The sequence below is a fragment of the Micropterus salmoides genome, unplaced genomic scaffold (genome assembly GCF_014851395.1).
Source record: "Micropterus salmoides isolate LMB-PRFRI ecotype aquatic unplaced genomic scaffold, ASM1485139v1 Ms_hic_scaffold_9, whole genome shotgun sequence".
In the NCBI taxonomy this organism is placed as follows: domain Eukaryota; kingdom Metazoa; phylum Chordata; class Actinopteri; order Centrarchiformes; family Centrarchidae; genus Micropterus; species Micropterus salmoides.
In genome coordinates this window covers 1130004-1144181 of record NW_024044681.1, presented here as the reverse complement: position 1 = coordinate 1144181, position 14178 = coordinate 1130004, and the positions used below count along the sequence as shown (strand labels likewise).

Genomic DNA, 14178 nt, shown 5'->3' with positions numbered 1-14178 from the left:
CTGAAACGTTCAATAAAGATTCATTCAGCACTGTTATGGAAGAAAACTGTGTCCTCTTAGCTTATTATTATTATTATTATTATGTCTTATAGATATATATGTATTGTGTTTGTGTTATCCTTAACCTTTCCTTCTTCTACACTCTGTCCACATTTACTAGGGTTTAGTTCAGAGCTGTGAGATTGTTTTGGTGTTTTCCTCTCTTGTTGTTCCTCTGCTCTCCTGGAATGATCATTCAAGGCTGAGAGAGGATCTCTGTTCCCCAAAACACAGAAACCTAGACTGTGTAAATGATGATGCATCCCTTTAATCGGGACCAGATGCCCGAAGCCAGCAGGTCTCTGGACCGGCTGTATATGTGTTGTAGTACTTTTTCCACGACAAGTACCAGGTAAATTCAGAGTATCTGAGCACACGGCACGATGCTGTTGTGGATTTACAAAAGTTTCCCAAACATGTCAGGCTGAATTATCAGGAAGAGGATAGAAATTTTGTATCCGACCTTTAAAATGAAAGCAAACCCTGATGTTAAAGGGTTAAAAAAAGTCTGTAGGAGGTTCTGGGTGATAATGAAGATGTCTTAAGGGTCCATGATTAGTTTCTAGATGTCCTTGAAAAGATTTTACCGGTCCTTGGGGAGCCTGATGACGTCCAAGGCTTCACTGAGAGGTGGTCCTTGAATATATTCTAGGGGTTTACATAATTTGCAAGTGTCTCTTCCATGTAATGAGATGCAACTTTCCACATTACATGTTTTCATGTTCATTTGTTGGTTTTCCTGAGAGAGAAAAGAACCAGGATGGCTAAATCTGAAGCTAATAAAGACTTTAGGAGATAAACTGACCACTAGAGAACGCAGCTTGTGGTCAGTTTAGCATGTTGAGGATTTAGTTGTTTCTCAGATGTTTAAGAGAAGCTCCCACAAGACAAAAGGAAGAGTCCCAGAAGATTAATCTGCTCTGATGCAAGTAAAACAATGCCGGGTTCAGATTACACAGTGTTTCTATCATGTTAAGAGTCTCTGTGTCAGATCAGGCGATTACAAAGGGCATAACTTTATGATGTTTTGACATCTCTCATTTGACGAACACGATCTTTGTGTTGCGTCCTCCCTCCTACTGTGCCTCTGATTGGCTAACCGTACCAACGGAGGCAATGAATACTAACCAGTCAGGGGCAGAGTTGTAAAAAAAAGAATGCGCCTTGAGACTTGACAGACACACTTTGGTCTCCCACCAATCATAACTTGCCGTCTTTCACAAACTGTGTGATGTTATCAGGAAGGAGGTCCTAGGGCCGACTTCCTGGAGCACGTATGTAAACAAACAAACGTCCGAAGCAGTTTCCATGATGTTGGGTTAATTTTGTGCCCTGTCAAAGAACTTCCACTAAAGTGCTTGTTTCTGACTGACAGGTTTGGATTATTATTACAAGCACCAAAGCCACCAGACTCCCTTGATAAAAATAGTAATTTTACATCTCTGGTCTACTGTCGCCACGATCGGTTAGTGTTATTGTGAGACAAAAACAACAAATTCACACAATAACACAAACTAACTAACCAACCAAGGCAGCGTTGAACCAGCATCTTCCATGTTCTGAGAGGTAAAATTAAGTTTTTTATAAACGGACTCTGGTGGCGTTGATGGGAGCGATCCAGTGGCTTTAAGTTCCACTTCTCTTTGCCATGTTTACAGGTTGTTTACAGGTGTGCTCCTATTGGTCAATGTCACGTCATGGGATTTGTTGTACTCGGGCAAGAAAAGGCCGGAATATTCAACAAATTTCTGTTGCGTGGCGTCATCTGCTGTCCACTATGAGTCACTCCACGGGATAAAACCATCAACTGTAGTGCCTGACGGCCTCCGTCTGTCGAGTCGGGCTGATTTAGTCTGAACCCGACATTATGCAAAGAGGAATGATTATTAAGAGGTGGAACTGTGAAAAAGGGGAAAGGTCACATTCACTTATCTTTCTTTCTTTAGTCTTTACAGAACAATACAGTCACTATCACACACATCCCGCTTCAGACGCCATGTTTGGCTACATTCTTGTTCGTGGACGTCATAGGTCTTGAAAAATAACACAGAAGACAGAAGCATTGTGTACTTTATACCTGAGTTGTCTTCATCTTTTCGGATCTTCAGTTTGACGAGCTCCTCACACTGCTGAAGAATCTGAACGGCTTCCTCCATGGAGCAGTTCTCCACCCGGATGTTGTCGATGGCCAGCAGCTTGTCTCCCAGCTCCAACGTTCCCGTCCTGAAAGAGAAACAAAGCATGAACACGCACATGTTATTTAAAAGTTTGATCTCCCAGATATACTGCGATGTTCCCTTACTGTAAAGTAAACAGATGCAACCTGCTCGTTTGTGCTTTAACTCACATTTTCTGCTTCACACTTCAAAACACATGACCTACAAAACACAACACACACACTCTCACTCACACACACACATGCTGGCCTGGGCTGTTTAACCTAATTAACCAACCACCTCCAAACAGCTGACCGAGCTTCAACACAGCTGACACTCTGTTTAAAGGGTCACTTCTATTTTTTATTCTATTTTTCTACCTTTCGACCTGTTTTTGTGTCTGCAAAGTACATCCACTAAAATGCTTATTTTTGTAATTGAAAGGCTCAGATTGTTATTAAAAAAACTAACCAATCAAGGCAGTGATTTCCCAGAGAGGTAAAATTACTATTTTTGTCAAGGGAGACTGGTGGCTATGACTAGAGCGATAAAGTGACTGTTAAACAAACAGGATCTTACTCTTTAAAAAAAGGTATCTCTCTGTTGGGATCCTTTTCATAATGTCATAAGACACTTGGGCCAAAAACAAGCACTCTAGTTGACGTACTTCAAAGGGGAGCAGTTGCCTGCAAGGATTAAGTGGCAGCCCTGTTTCACTGCTGCAGATTGCAGCATGCTCGCTCAATACTGGACCAAATAAAAAAATGTTGCCCACATAAGCCACAAATACACAAAAACATAGGAAAAAACAGTTGGAAATTAGTCAACGTTTAAGTTTACAATTTCTACCATTGTTTAATACATAGGTTATTTGTATGAGATGTGCCATCAAACGCAGCTATTGTAAAAAGGTACCAGTTTTATGCATTTGAGAGCATGTGTTGTGATACTGTAGTGAGTATTTGATTGTGTTTTAGAGCGTGTGAGTGTTAGAGTGAGTGTGAGTGTGTGAGAGAGTGTGAGAGTTTGAGAGAGTGTGAGTGTGTTTGAGAGTGTGAGAGAGAGAGAGTGTGTGAGAGTGTGAGTGTTTGAGAGTGTTTGAGATTGTGAGAGTGTGAGTGTGTGAGAGAGTGTAAGAGAGTGTGAGTTTGTGTGAGAGTGTGAGAGAGTGTGTGAGAATGTGAGTGTTTGAGAGTGTTTGAGATTGTGAGAGTGTGAGTGTGTGAGAGAGTGTAAGAGAGTGTGAGTGTGTGAGAGAGTGTAAGAGAGTGTGAGTGTGTGTGAGGGTGTGAGAGAGTGTGTGAGAGTGTGAGTGTTTGAGATTGTGAGAGTGTGTAAGAGAGTGAAAGAGTGTAAGAGAGTGTGAGTGTGTGTGAGAGTGTAAGAGAGTGTGAGTGTGTGAGAGTGTTTGAGATTGTGAGAGTGTGAGTGTGTGAGAGAGTGTAAGAGAGTGTGAGTTTGTGTGAGAGTGTGAGAGAGTGTGTGAGAATGTGAGTGTTTGAGAGTGTGTGAGAGTGTGAGAGTTTGAGTGTAAGAGAGAGTGTGTGAGAGTGTGTGAGATTGTGAGTGTGTGAGAGTGTGAGAGTTTGAGTGTAAGAGAGAGTGTGTGAGTGTGTGAGAGTGTGAGAGTTTGAGTGTAAGAGAGAGTGTGTGAGAGTGTGAGAGTTTGAGTGTAAGAGAGAGTGTGAGTGTGTGTGAGAGTGTTTGATTGTGTGAGAGAGTGTAAGAGAGTGTAAGAGAGTGTGAGTGTGTGAGTGAGAGAGTGTGTGAGAATGTGAGTGTTTGAGAGTGTGTGAGAGTGTGTGAGTGTGTGAGTGAGAGAGTGTGTGAGTGTGAGAGTGTGTAAGAGTGTGAGAGTTTGAGTGTAAGAGAGAGTGTGAGAGTGTGAGATTGTGAGTGTGTGAGATTGTGAGTGTGTGAGATTGTGAGTGTGTGAGATTGTGAGTGTGTGAGATTGTGAGAGTGTGACAGAGTGTGAGAGTGAGTGAGAGTGTTTGATTGTGTGAGAGAGTGTGAGTGTGTGAGAGAGTGAAAGAGTGTAAGAGAGTGTGAGAGTGTGAGAGAGTGTAAGAGAGTGTGAGAGTGTAAGAGAGTGTGAGAGAGTGAAAGAGTGTAAGAGAGTGTGAGAGTGTGTGAGAGAGTGAAAGAGTGTAAGAGAGTGTGAGAGAGTGAAAGAGTGTAAGAGAGTGTGAGAGAGTGAAAGAGTGTAAGAGAGTGTGAGAGTGTGTGAGAGAGTGAAAGAGTGTAAGAGAGTGTGAGAGTGTGTGAGAGTGTAAGAGAGTGTGAGAGTGTAAGAGAGTGTGGGTGTGTGAGAGAGTGAAAGAGTGTAAGAGAGTGTGAGAGTGTAAGAGAGTGTGGGTGTGTGAGAGAGTGAAAGAGTGTAAGAGAGTGTGAGAGTGTAAGAGAGTGTGGGTGTGTGAGAGAGTGAAAGAGTGTAAGAGAGTGTGGGTGTGTGAGAGAGTGAAAGAGTGTAAGAGAGTGTGAGAGTGTGTGAGAGAGTGAAAGAGTGTAAGAGAGTGTGGGTGTGTGAGAGAGTGAAAGAGTGTAAGAGAGTGTGGGTGTGTGAGAGAGTGAAAGAGTGTAAGAGAGTGTGAGAGTGTGTGAGATTGTGAGTGTGTAAGAGAGTGAAAGAGTGTAAGAGAGTGTGAGAGTGTGTGAGAGAGTGAAAGAGTGTAAGAGAGTGTGGGTGTGTGAGAGAGTGAAAGAGTGTAAGAGAGTGTGGGTGTGTGAGAGAGTGAAAGAGTGTAAGAGAGTGTGAGAGTGTGTGAGATTGTGAGTGTGTAAGAGAGTGAAAGAGTGTAAGAGAGTGTGAGAGTGTGTGAGATTGTGAGTGTGTAAGAGAGTGTAAGAGAGTGAAAGAGTGTAAGAGAGTGTGAGAGTGTAAGAGAGTGTGGGTGTGTGAGAGAGTGAAAGAGTGTAAGAGAGTGTGGGTGTGTGAGAGAGTGAAAGAGTGTAAGAGAGTGTGAGAGTGTGTGAGAGAGTGAAAGAGTGTAAGAGAGTGTGGGTGTGTGAGAGAGTGAAAGAGTGTAAGAGAGTGTGGGTGTGTGAGAGAGTGAAAGAGTGTAAGAGAGTGTGGGTGTGTGAGAGAGTGAAAGAGTGTAAGAGAGTGTGAGAGTGTGAGTGTGTAAGAGAGTGAAAGAGTGTAAGAGAGTGTGAGAGTGTGTGAGATTGTGAGTGTGTAAGAGAGTGTAAGAGAGTGAAAGAGTGTAAGAGAGTGTAAGAGAGTGTGAGAGTGTGAGTGTGTGAGATTGTGAGTGTGTAAGAGAGTGAAAGAGTGTAAGAGAGTGTGAGTGTGTGAGATTGTGAGTGTGTAAGAGTGAAAGAGTGTAAGAGAGTGTGAGAGTGTGTGAGATTGTGAGTGTGTAAGAGAGTGAAAGAGTGTAAGAGAGTGTGAGAGTGTGTGAGAGTGTGTGAGATTGTGAGTGTGTAAGAGAGTGTAAGAGAGTGAAAGAGTGTGTGAGAATGTGAGTGTGTATGAGAGTGTGAGAGAGTGAAAGAGTGTAAGAGAGTGTGAGAGTGAGTGAGAGTGTTTAATTGTGTGAGAGAGTGTGTGAGAGTGTGTGAGAGTGTGTGAGAATGTGAGTGTTTGAGAGTGTGTGAGAATGTGAGTGTTTGAGAGTGTGTGAGAGTGTGTGAGTGTGTGAGTGTTTGAGTGTAAGAGAGAGTGTGGGTGTGTGAGAGAGTGAAAGAGTGTAAGAGAGTGTGGGTGTGTGAGTGTGTATGAGAGTGTGTGAGAGTGTGTGAGTTTGAGTGTAAGAGAGAGTGTGAGAGTGTTTGATTGTGTGAGAGAGTGTGAGAGAGTGTAAGAGAGTGTGTGAGAATGTGAGTGTGTATGAGAGTGTGTGAGAGTGTGTGAGTGTGTGAGTGTTTGAGAGTCTGTGAGAGTGTGAGAGTTTGAGTGTAAGAGAGAGTGTGAGAATGTTTGATTGTGTGAGAGAGTGTAAGAGAGTGTAAGAGAGCGAAAGAGTGTAAGAGAGTGTGTGAGTGTGTGAGTGTTTGAGAGTGTGTGAGAGTGTTTGATTGTGTGAGAGAGTGTAAGAGAGTGTAAGAGAGTGTAAGAGAGTGTGAGTGTGTGAGAGTGTGTGAGAGTGTGTGAGTGTGTGAGTGAGAGAGTGTGAGAGTGTTTGATTGTGTGAGAGAGTGTAAGAGAGTGTAAGAGAGTGAAAGAGTGTAAGAGAGTGTGTGAGAGTGTGTGAGTGTGTGAGTGTTTGAGAGTGTGTGAGAGTGTTTGATTGTGTGAGAGAGTGTAAGAGAGTGTAAGAGAGTGTAAGAGAGTGTGAGTGTGTGAGAGTGTGTGAGAGTGTTTGATTGTGTGAGAGAGTGTAAGAGAGTGTAAGAGAGTGTAAGAGAGTGTGAGTGTGTGAGAGTGTGTGAGAGTGTGTGAGTGTGTGAGTGAGAGAGTGTGAGAGTGTGTGAGTGTGTGAGTGAGAGAGTGTGTGAGAATGTGAGTGTTTGAGAGTGTGTGAGAGTTTGAGTGTAAGAGAGAGTGTGAGACTGTTTGATTGTGTGAGAGAGTGTAAGAGAGTGTGAGTTTGTGAGAGTGTGTGAGAGTGTGTGAGTGAGAGAGTGTGTGAGAATGTGAGTGTTTGAGAGTGTGTGAGAGTGTTTGATTGTGTGAGAGAGTGTAAGAGAGTGTAAGAGAGTGTAAGAGAGTGTGAGTGTGTGAGAGTGTGTGAGAGTGTGTGAGTGTGTGAGTGAGAGAGTGTGAGAGTGTGTGAGTGTGTGAGTGAGAGAGTGTGTGAGAATGTGAGTGTTTGAGAGTGTGTGAGAGTTTGAGTGTAAGAGAGAGTGTGAGACTGTTTGATTGTGTGAGAGAGTGTAAGAGAGTGTGAGTGTGTGAGAGTGTGTGAGAGTGTGTGAGTGAGAGAGTGTGTGAGAATGTGAGTGTTTGAGTGTAAGAGAGAGTGTGAGAGTGCGTGAGAGTGTGTGAGAGTGTGTACCTGTGTGCGACGCTGCCTTTCTTGATGTCAGAGATGATCAGAGGATCCCCTGGTTTACGGTTGGAAGGAGCTGCGGGCAGACAGATGGTTTAAGAGATGATTTCACACAAAGAAAAGCTCAAACAGAATGATTTAGTTTGTTTACTCCTCGGGATGATGATTAAATGTTAAAAATAACATCAAAGCAGGTGAATTTTATGCAACACACAAATGTGTCTCACGACAAGAGGAGGTCCAAGGCTTCATATGTTTATAATGCGTGAGCATATATTTATGAATGGAAATTTTTTCTAACCATCTACTTGAATGCTTTGAAGTAGAATTTCTAATGCCATTTTTTCCTCTTCTACTTTCACTTTGTTTGTACTTACAGCTAATGGTGATTCCCAGCTCCACTCCGGGTTTCTTTGGGAGCTTCACGTGAAACGTTCCTGAACTGGGGACAACTGACTCTGTGAGACACAAAGAGAGACGAAGATGGTGTCACATCGTGACAAGGGAACGTTTTAAGTGAAACGAAAGGTCTCAACACAGAGAGCCATTCCTTTCTGTGGACCACTACAGACCCTTATTTCAGAAAAAATATATGTACAGTAGTTAATGGTGGTGCTTTTATCTTGTTTGGATTGTGCTCTGAATTACACATGTGATGTTTGTCGGCTTAAAATATCATTTTGAGTGATGTGATGAAAGGATCAGGAGTCGTTGGATTAAACACATCCGGTGAGATGAAGTTCATTGAGCAGTTTCACACAAAACTAAATGTTACTTTAATGTTTTACTGGAAACTGCGACCTTACTGACTTAAATTTAAAACTTTTTTAAATGAACAAATATTGTGTGTGTAACTGTTACTAACTTATTTTGTAGTGAAACATTTAAATGATGAGATATCTTTATTAATTTTCTTGTCGTCTGCTTACTTACACTGTACTTATACCGAAGTACAAATTTGAGGTGCTTGTACTTTACTTGACCTCTGTCACTACATTTCAGAGGGAAATATTGTACTTTTTACGCTAATACATTTGTCTTACAGCTTAATTTACTTTTATTTTACAGATTAAGATTTTTTACACACAAACATATGAATATTTTATAAAATCTGATGTTTTGTTATAAAGTAAGTTTATGCAAGTACAACTGAAACAATTAGTTGACTGACTGGAAATTAATTGGCAACAATTTTGATGGTTCCATCTTCTTTAAAATGTGAAGATTTGATGCTTTTCTTTTTAATGATTGTAATAACTGTGAAGGTGTCACTTTGGGCTTTGGGAAACTGTGACAGCAGAATCTTTACAAACCAAACAATCAATTGACTTAATGGAGAAAAAAACATCTAATGAGATAATATATAATAGTACAACAGTCACGGGATATTTCTCTGCTTTGAGTACTTTTAATACTTTAGTACATTTTCCTGATAACACTTACATATCTTTACTTAGGTAACATTTTGAATTGTATTTTTACAGTGTGGTATTATTACTTTTACTTAAATAAAGGATCTGTGTCTCCACAATTGACTTTTGTGGCGTAGTTTTGTTTGATCGGATATAACTGAACACTTTACTTTGGTCTGTTTTGCTGCAGCCAATCAGTAGTGAATGACGTGTTGTTTTCTGTATTAGCCATTTACACTTTTCTGTTTCTGTTTTCAATTTTCATGTATATAATTATATACATCCACCTACCATCAATCCTTGCCACCAAAAATCAAAACACCAAATGTATTTTAGTCACTGAACAAATGAGAAGCATAGGCAGCACATGGTGTCCACATACTTTTGGTCATGTAGTGTACAATGTGAGTGCTGCTTATGTCAGCTGTATCCCGTGATGTCTCACACAGTAACTGTGTCTGTGAGTCACCAATGAAAACAACGTAGGTGGTTATTTATACCAGCCGGAGGATGTTACACTGACAAAGAGTCTGACACTTTACAGAGAGACACCAGAGAAGCAGACTTAAACACAGACAGTCAGCCAAAACAAGACAACATCAACACCAGACTGTTGATTTGTCTCAAAACCGTAGAAAATATTTGTTGATGACCACTTTTGAACGTCGAAAGCAAATCCTGTGAAACTTTTGTTGAATAAAAACAAAGCAATAACGTGAAAGTTTTATTACATTAACTGTGTATATGTGTGGAATCAAACTGCAGTTCAAATGTACAGATTGTCTTCTTCTGTGGTTGTAAAAATCCAGAAAATTAGACAAGAAGCAGCAGCAAAACAGCTGGAACAAACTACGAGAACATGCCGTGAATTTATAAAAAGCTAAGCTAACTTAACATTATCAAGGGCTGAGGATGAATAGCTAACGTAACGATTAATGCAGCCGGTCAACCATCTAAATATTCCTCTAGGTGTTCGATGAAGAAATATTACTGTGTTAATTTTATCTGATGTTTCAGGCGGGTTCAACGTGAAGAGAAACAGTACGCTGCGATGATGGCCGACGTGGAACGAGCGGCACTGTGTTATTTTTTGCTACACATGTCTGTTCAGCTCAGTGGCAGTGTGAGGTTTTCTCTCTTGTAAATGCTCCGTATTTGTATAGCGCCTTTCTAGTCTTTGCGACCACTCAAAGCGCCATTCACACACATTCATACACAAGCGCTTAAACACCAGGGGCAATTCAGGTTTCAGTAACTTGCCCAAGGACACTTCAACACGCAGCCTGGGATTGAACTGCCGATCTTTCGATTAACAGGCAACCCGCTCTATCTCCTGAGCCACTTCATCTTGATCTTCTGGCCACATTCATACAGAATTTTTATTTCTGCAGTCTGTGATCTGTCACTGTCGATCCTATGATGTGTAAACTAAAGTTCAAGGACGAGTTTATAGATGCTTCAATGAGTAATATGTGGAGAAGTGCTCAGTAATGAGGGTTTGGTTTTAAAATGAATAAACTGAACAGGTATCTCCAAGCGAAACATTTGCTGTCCAAATGTTTTTCTTTTTTTTGCAAAGAAGAATCCTTCAAGATGTGTTGATTCAAAATTGCACAACATACTTGTGTGAATCTGGCTTTCCAGCTCTAGCATACCTGAAAAACCAAGTCATAAATACATTTTATATACAAGGTTTGCTTTTTGCCCTTTGTAAATATTTGATGTATTTTTGTAAATTTGGGGTCCCAGGAGGGACCGAATGGAGGGAAACACAACTGTGTGTGTGTGTGTGTGTGTGTGTGTGTGTGTTTGTGTGTGTGTTTGTGTACCGGCCACGTCGAACTCAATCTCCAGTGTGAGCTGAGCAGTGATGGACGAGTCTCTTAGAAGCTGATTGGTTTCTTCCAGAGTCGAGTCTTCAGTAGGAACTCCGTTTATAGACAAAATCCTGTCGCCGATCTGCAGGATACCACACCTACACACACACACACACACACACACACACACACACACACACACACACACACACACACACACACACACACACACACACACACACACAGGTTAGAGTTTCTTACACTGATATCTTCCTTATAAATATAATTGAGTTTTCCTTTTATTTCTTACTTTTTGCTGCTTTTTTATTTTATTCTAATTTATTATTAAAGCATTAGAATATATGTTTACACATTTTCTGCAAAATGGAATAATGACAATAAAGCTGAACCTTGAACCTTACAGGATAGACAGATGAGAAAGGTTTATTATAAGAAACAAACATAGTAAAATTAAATTAAAACGTATTCAGAAGATTTATATGAAGTTCTGAGAAAATTAAACAAAAATAAGACGTCATATAATAATCATAATAGTAAAATAAATACAAATACAAAATTACTACAAAAATACTATTAAATTATTAAGAAATACTAAACTATAATAAAATAATTAAACCATAATATTTACTTTAATGTAAAACACTGATATCTGTCACTCTACATACTGTCCACATCTACTGTGTCACTATACATTTATTATTTATTCATTTATATTATTCTGTTTTCATATTTTTAATTGCTCATTATTTTGTTCCCTCTTTCTAAATATATTTAATATTTAAACTGGTTCTTTTTTACTTTGAAAAGCTCTTTAAGCTGCATTTTATGTGTATGAAAGATGTCAAGTGTATTATTTGTACGTAGTTTTAATATCATTACCTTTCAGCCGGGCTGTCGGGGTCAATGTAAGCGATGAGCGGCGGCGAGGAAAGCGTTTCTGTGGCAAAGACTCCGCCCTGCAGCTGCAGGCCGAACCCCATGATGCCGTCGCCTACCAACGCCACCTCTGTGGTTTCTGTGTGAACCACCTGACCGGCGAGACCCACGGTGCTGGACGCAAGAGACACTAACAGACAGAGACACAGAAACACAATAACAGGTAATAAACGAGACGCGTTTAAATGTTCAGGCCACACGTTGGATTTAATTTGTGTCTTCGGGCAGGGGTCTCCTGTCTGGCTGAAACTCCTGACTTCAGGCTGAAAACTAAAGGTAACAGAGCTTTTTCCATCAGGGCCCCGAGGCTCTGGAACAACCTACCGGAGGAAATCAGGCTGTCTGAGTCAGTGTCTTCTTTTAAGTAGTGCTGCAACTAAGGCAAGGCAAGTTTTTTTGTATAGCACATTTCAACAACAAGATATATTCAAAGTGCTCTTACATAAAACGTAAACGCAATATAGGGAAATTTAAAAAAGACATTGAAATAACATTTTAAAATGGAAAATAAAAACAGGATAAAACAGGACAGTAGAAGTTACAGTGCAGTTTAAGTTATTAATCTACAGCCATAAATTTGATTTATTTAAAGGCAGTAAGACGGCAGCAGCTCGTTGTTGAGGGTAAATCTACATACAGAGGAAGCTGTGCGTCGTGCGTAAAACCCAACAGGACTGTTTTATCTGTCTCTCTCTGTGCATCTCAGAAATGATTGCTGAATAAATAACAGCTGTGAGCTGTTGAGTGAAAGCCAAGATTAGTTTAACCGGCGACATTCTGTTCGTGGACTCACCGTCGGCTATCGCTATAAAACACGTGTGACACAATGTGAAAGAAACAGGCTAATTTCAACAACAGGATATTGTTTATATATCAGAATCAATCCGGTGATCACCTGACGTAGTAGTCCGTAGTCTACATTTGCTCTGCAGAGACTAAATACGCTTTTAATGCACCGTTAACGGAAAGTGAAAGTTAGTCGAAGATTCTTATGCATCGATGGGCGGAGCCTGATTTGACTGTCAATCTCACAGGATTATTTTGCTCAACGTCTTATTTTACACAGAACTACCAGTTTTCTCCCAATAGGTTAATATACAGCCTGTTACAATACACATTTCAACTTTTAATGCTGTAAGTAAACAGGTAAAAAGAAAAAAAACTTTCAATAAATGTGCGTAAATAAATCCAAAATTGTAACCCTAACCCTGGGACATCAGTGCGCATGTGTAGGTGTAGTGTTTATACAGTCTATGCTGTAGTCTAGTGGGAGATGAGGAACATTTGCTGAAGAGACCGAGCCCCGCCACTCATGGACACACAAAGAATATTTTATCGTTTTTAAATCACCGGCTACTTGAAATAGAGACCGGTGAATGACAGGTGAGAGAGACAGAGAGAGAAAAGGGTCAACAATAAGCGTCAGTTTAGCTGAAAACGTACAGTGTAAGTCGAATGAATAGAGACTGCAGCTCTGCAGCTTCTCCAGATTAAAGCGGAGCCACCTTGTTGCCGGCTTGTGAAAGAGAGATGCAGGCTGCTTTCCAACACGGCCAGCAGTGCCATTAGCAGAGCAATAAAGCCTTTAACTGAAAAGGTATTTGCCTTATTTTCTAAATGTTTGCATCTGCCCAGCTCTGTGACTGTGACAACCGCCCGACACCAGTGCTCTTCTGCGTAACTGCGCGCACACAGCCTGGATGACGGCTCATTTAGGTTAATGAAGCCTAATGCAGATGACAGACTGGTTGAGATATGAAGGTATGAATGGAAAATGTGGCTAAATGATTTAAAGTAGGCAGACATCCTCACTACTGTCTTCAGGTGGGCAATAAGTAACAGCAGCACTAAAGAAAGGTCTGTAATATTCAGGCACTTTGCTGCACCAGCCTCGAGCTAACTTTTTTTTCTCCCTTAACTTTTTTCAGCATCACCTCTGTTATGTCCCATTTATCTACATGGTTTTTGTTCACATTTCAACGCTTTATTGATGTCAGATGTGGAGTGTGTGACTGATTGACTACTCACTCGTAGTAAACTGCCTCGGCTATGAGCCAAATCCGAAATCGTCGGAGAAAAGTGGGGAGGGGAAAAACATAGATTTTGAAATGTGGGGGGGGCATGTCACCCCCTGCACATTAAAATGATTAGAAGTAGTGCTATTTACCCTTACATAAAAAGACAATCCTTTTTCACTGAATGACAAGAGGACGGTTTTTCATTACTAAGGCCAGAGAAACTGTCACAGACGAAACAGTTTGATGCCCTTTCTGATCTCTTGCGTGTATAAGAAAAAGGTTTGCATTTATCTTGGACCTCGTTTGTGGCCTTCTCTTTTTGGCCTTTATGAATTAGTATTTGGATCACACATTTATTGTTTGTACGATTAGCAAGATATATTGTTTTATTTTACTTGTGTTTAATTTATATAACTTGTTACAGTGAGCAGGGGTGTTGCAGCCAACAGGCTGAGGAGGGAGTTGCCTTAAAAAAGGTGACATGGGGTGATAATGCAGGGGCCAATCACCCTGATGGTAAAACCCTGTGAGCCAATGAACGTTTGAAAATGGGTCAAACTCCTCCTGCCTTTTTCTTTATTTAAGCTGCGGACCCTAGAGCTCAGAGTATTCTTTTTTGGGAAGACCTCAGCTTACAGCTCTCTGTGTGGGCCAGATTAGTGTACCCTGATGTAAAGGGGAAGTATCCTATCGCCTGATTTTTTGTGCACAGTGAGAGCTCAGTATAGCATTTTGATTAGATAGATAGAATAAGTGAGACTTTGGGTCCTAGAAAGAGATTTCCTCCTTCCTGACTGCGTGTTAAGTGTTTTAGAAATTAAAGGTGTCTTTAACAAACCAGCAAA

At 40.8% G+C, this 14178-nt stretch overlaps 1 protein-coding gene across 10 annotated transcripts in view; it reads right to left on the bottom strand.

The window, feature by feature from the left end:
* The window catches only part of grip1 (glutamate receptor interacting protein 1), an 88927-nt gene that overhangs the window by 15058 nt on the left and 59691 nt on the right, over nt 1-14178 (bottom strand). For all 10 annotated transcript variants that reach the window (XM_038707876.1, XM_038707879.1, XM_038707882.1 and 7 more), the window contains 5 exons: nt 11259-11445; nt 10371-10516; nt 7507-7587; nt 7136-7205; nt 2117-2262 (listed from right to left, as the gene is read on the bottom strand). In XM_038707876.1, the coding sequence (XP_038563804.1) occupies nt 2117-2262; nt 7136-7205; nt 7507-7587; nt 10371-10516; nt 11259-11445 (630 nt within the window). The remainder of the gene's footprint in view (nt 1-2116; nt 2263-7135; nt 7206-7506; nt 7588-10370; nt 10517-11258; nt 11446-14178) is intronic.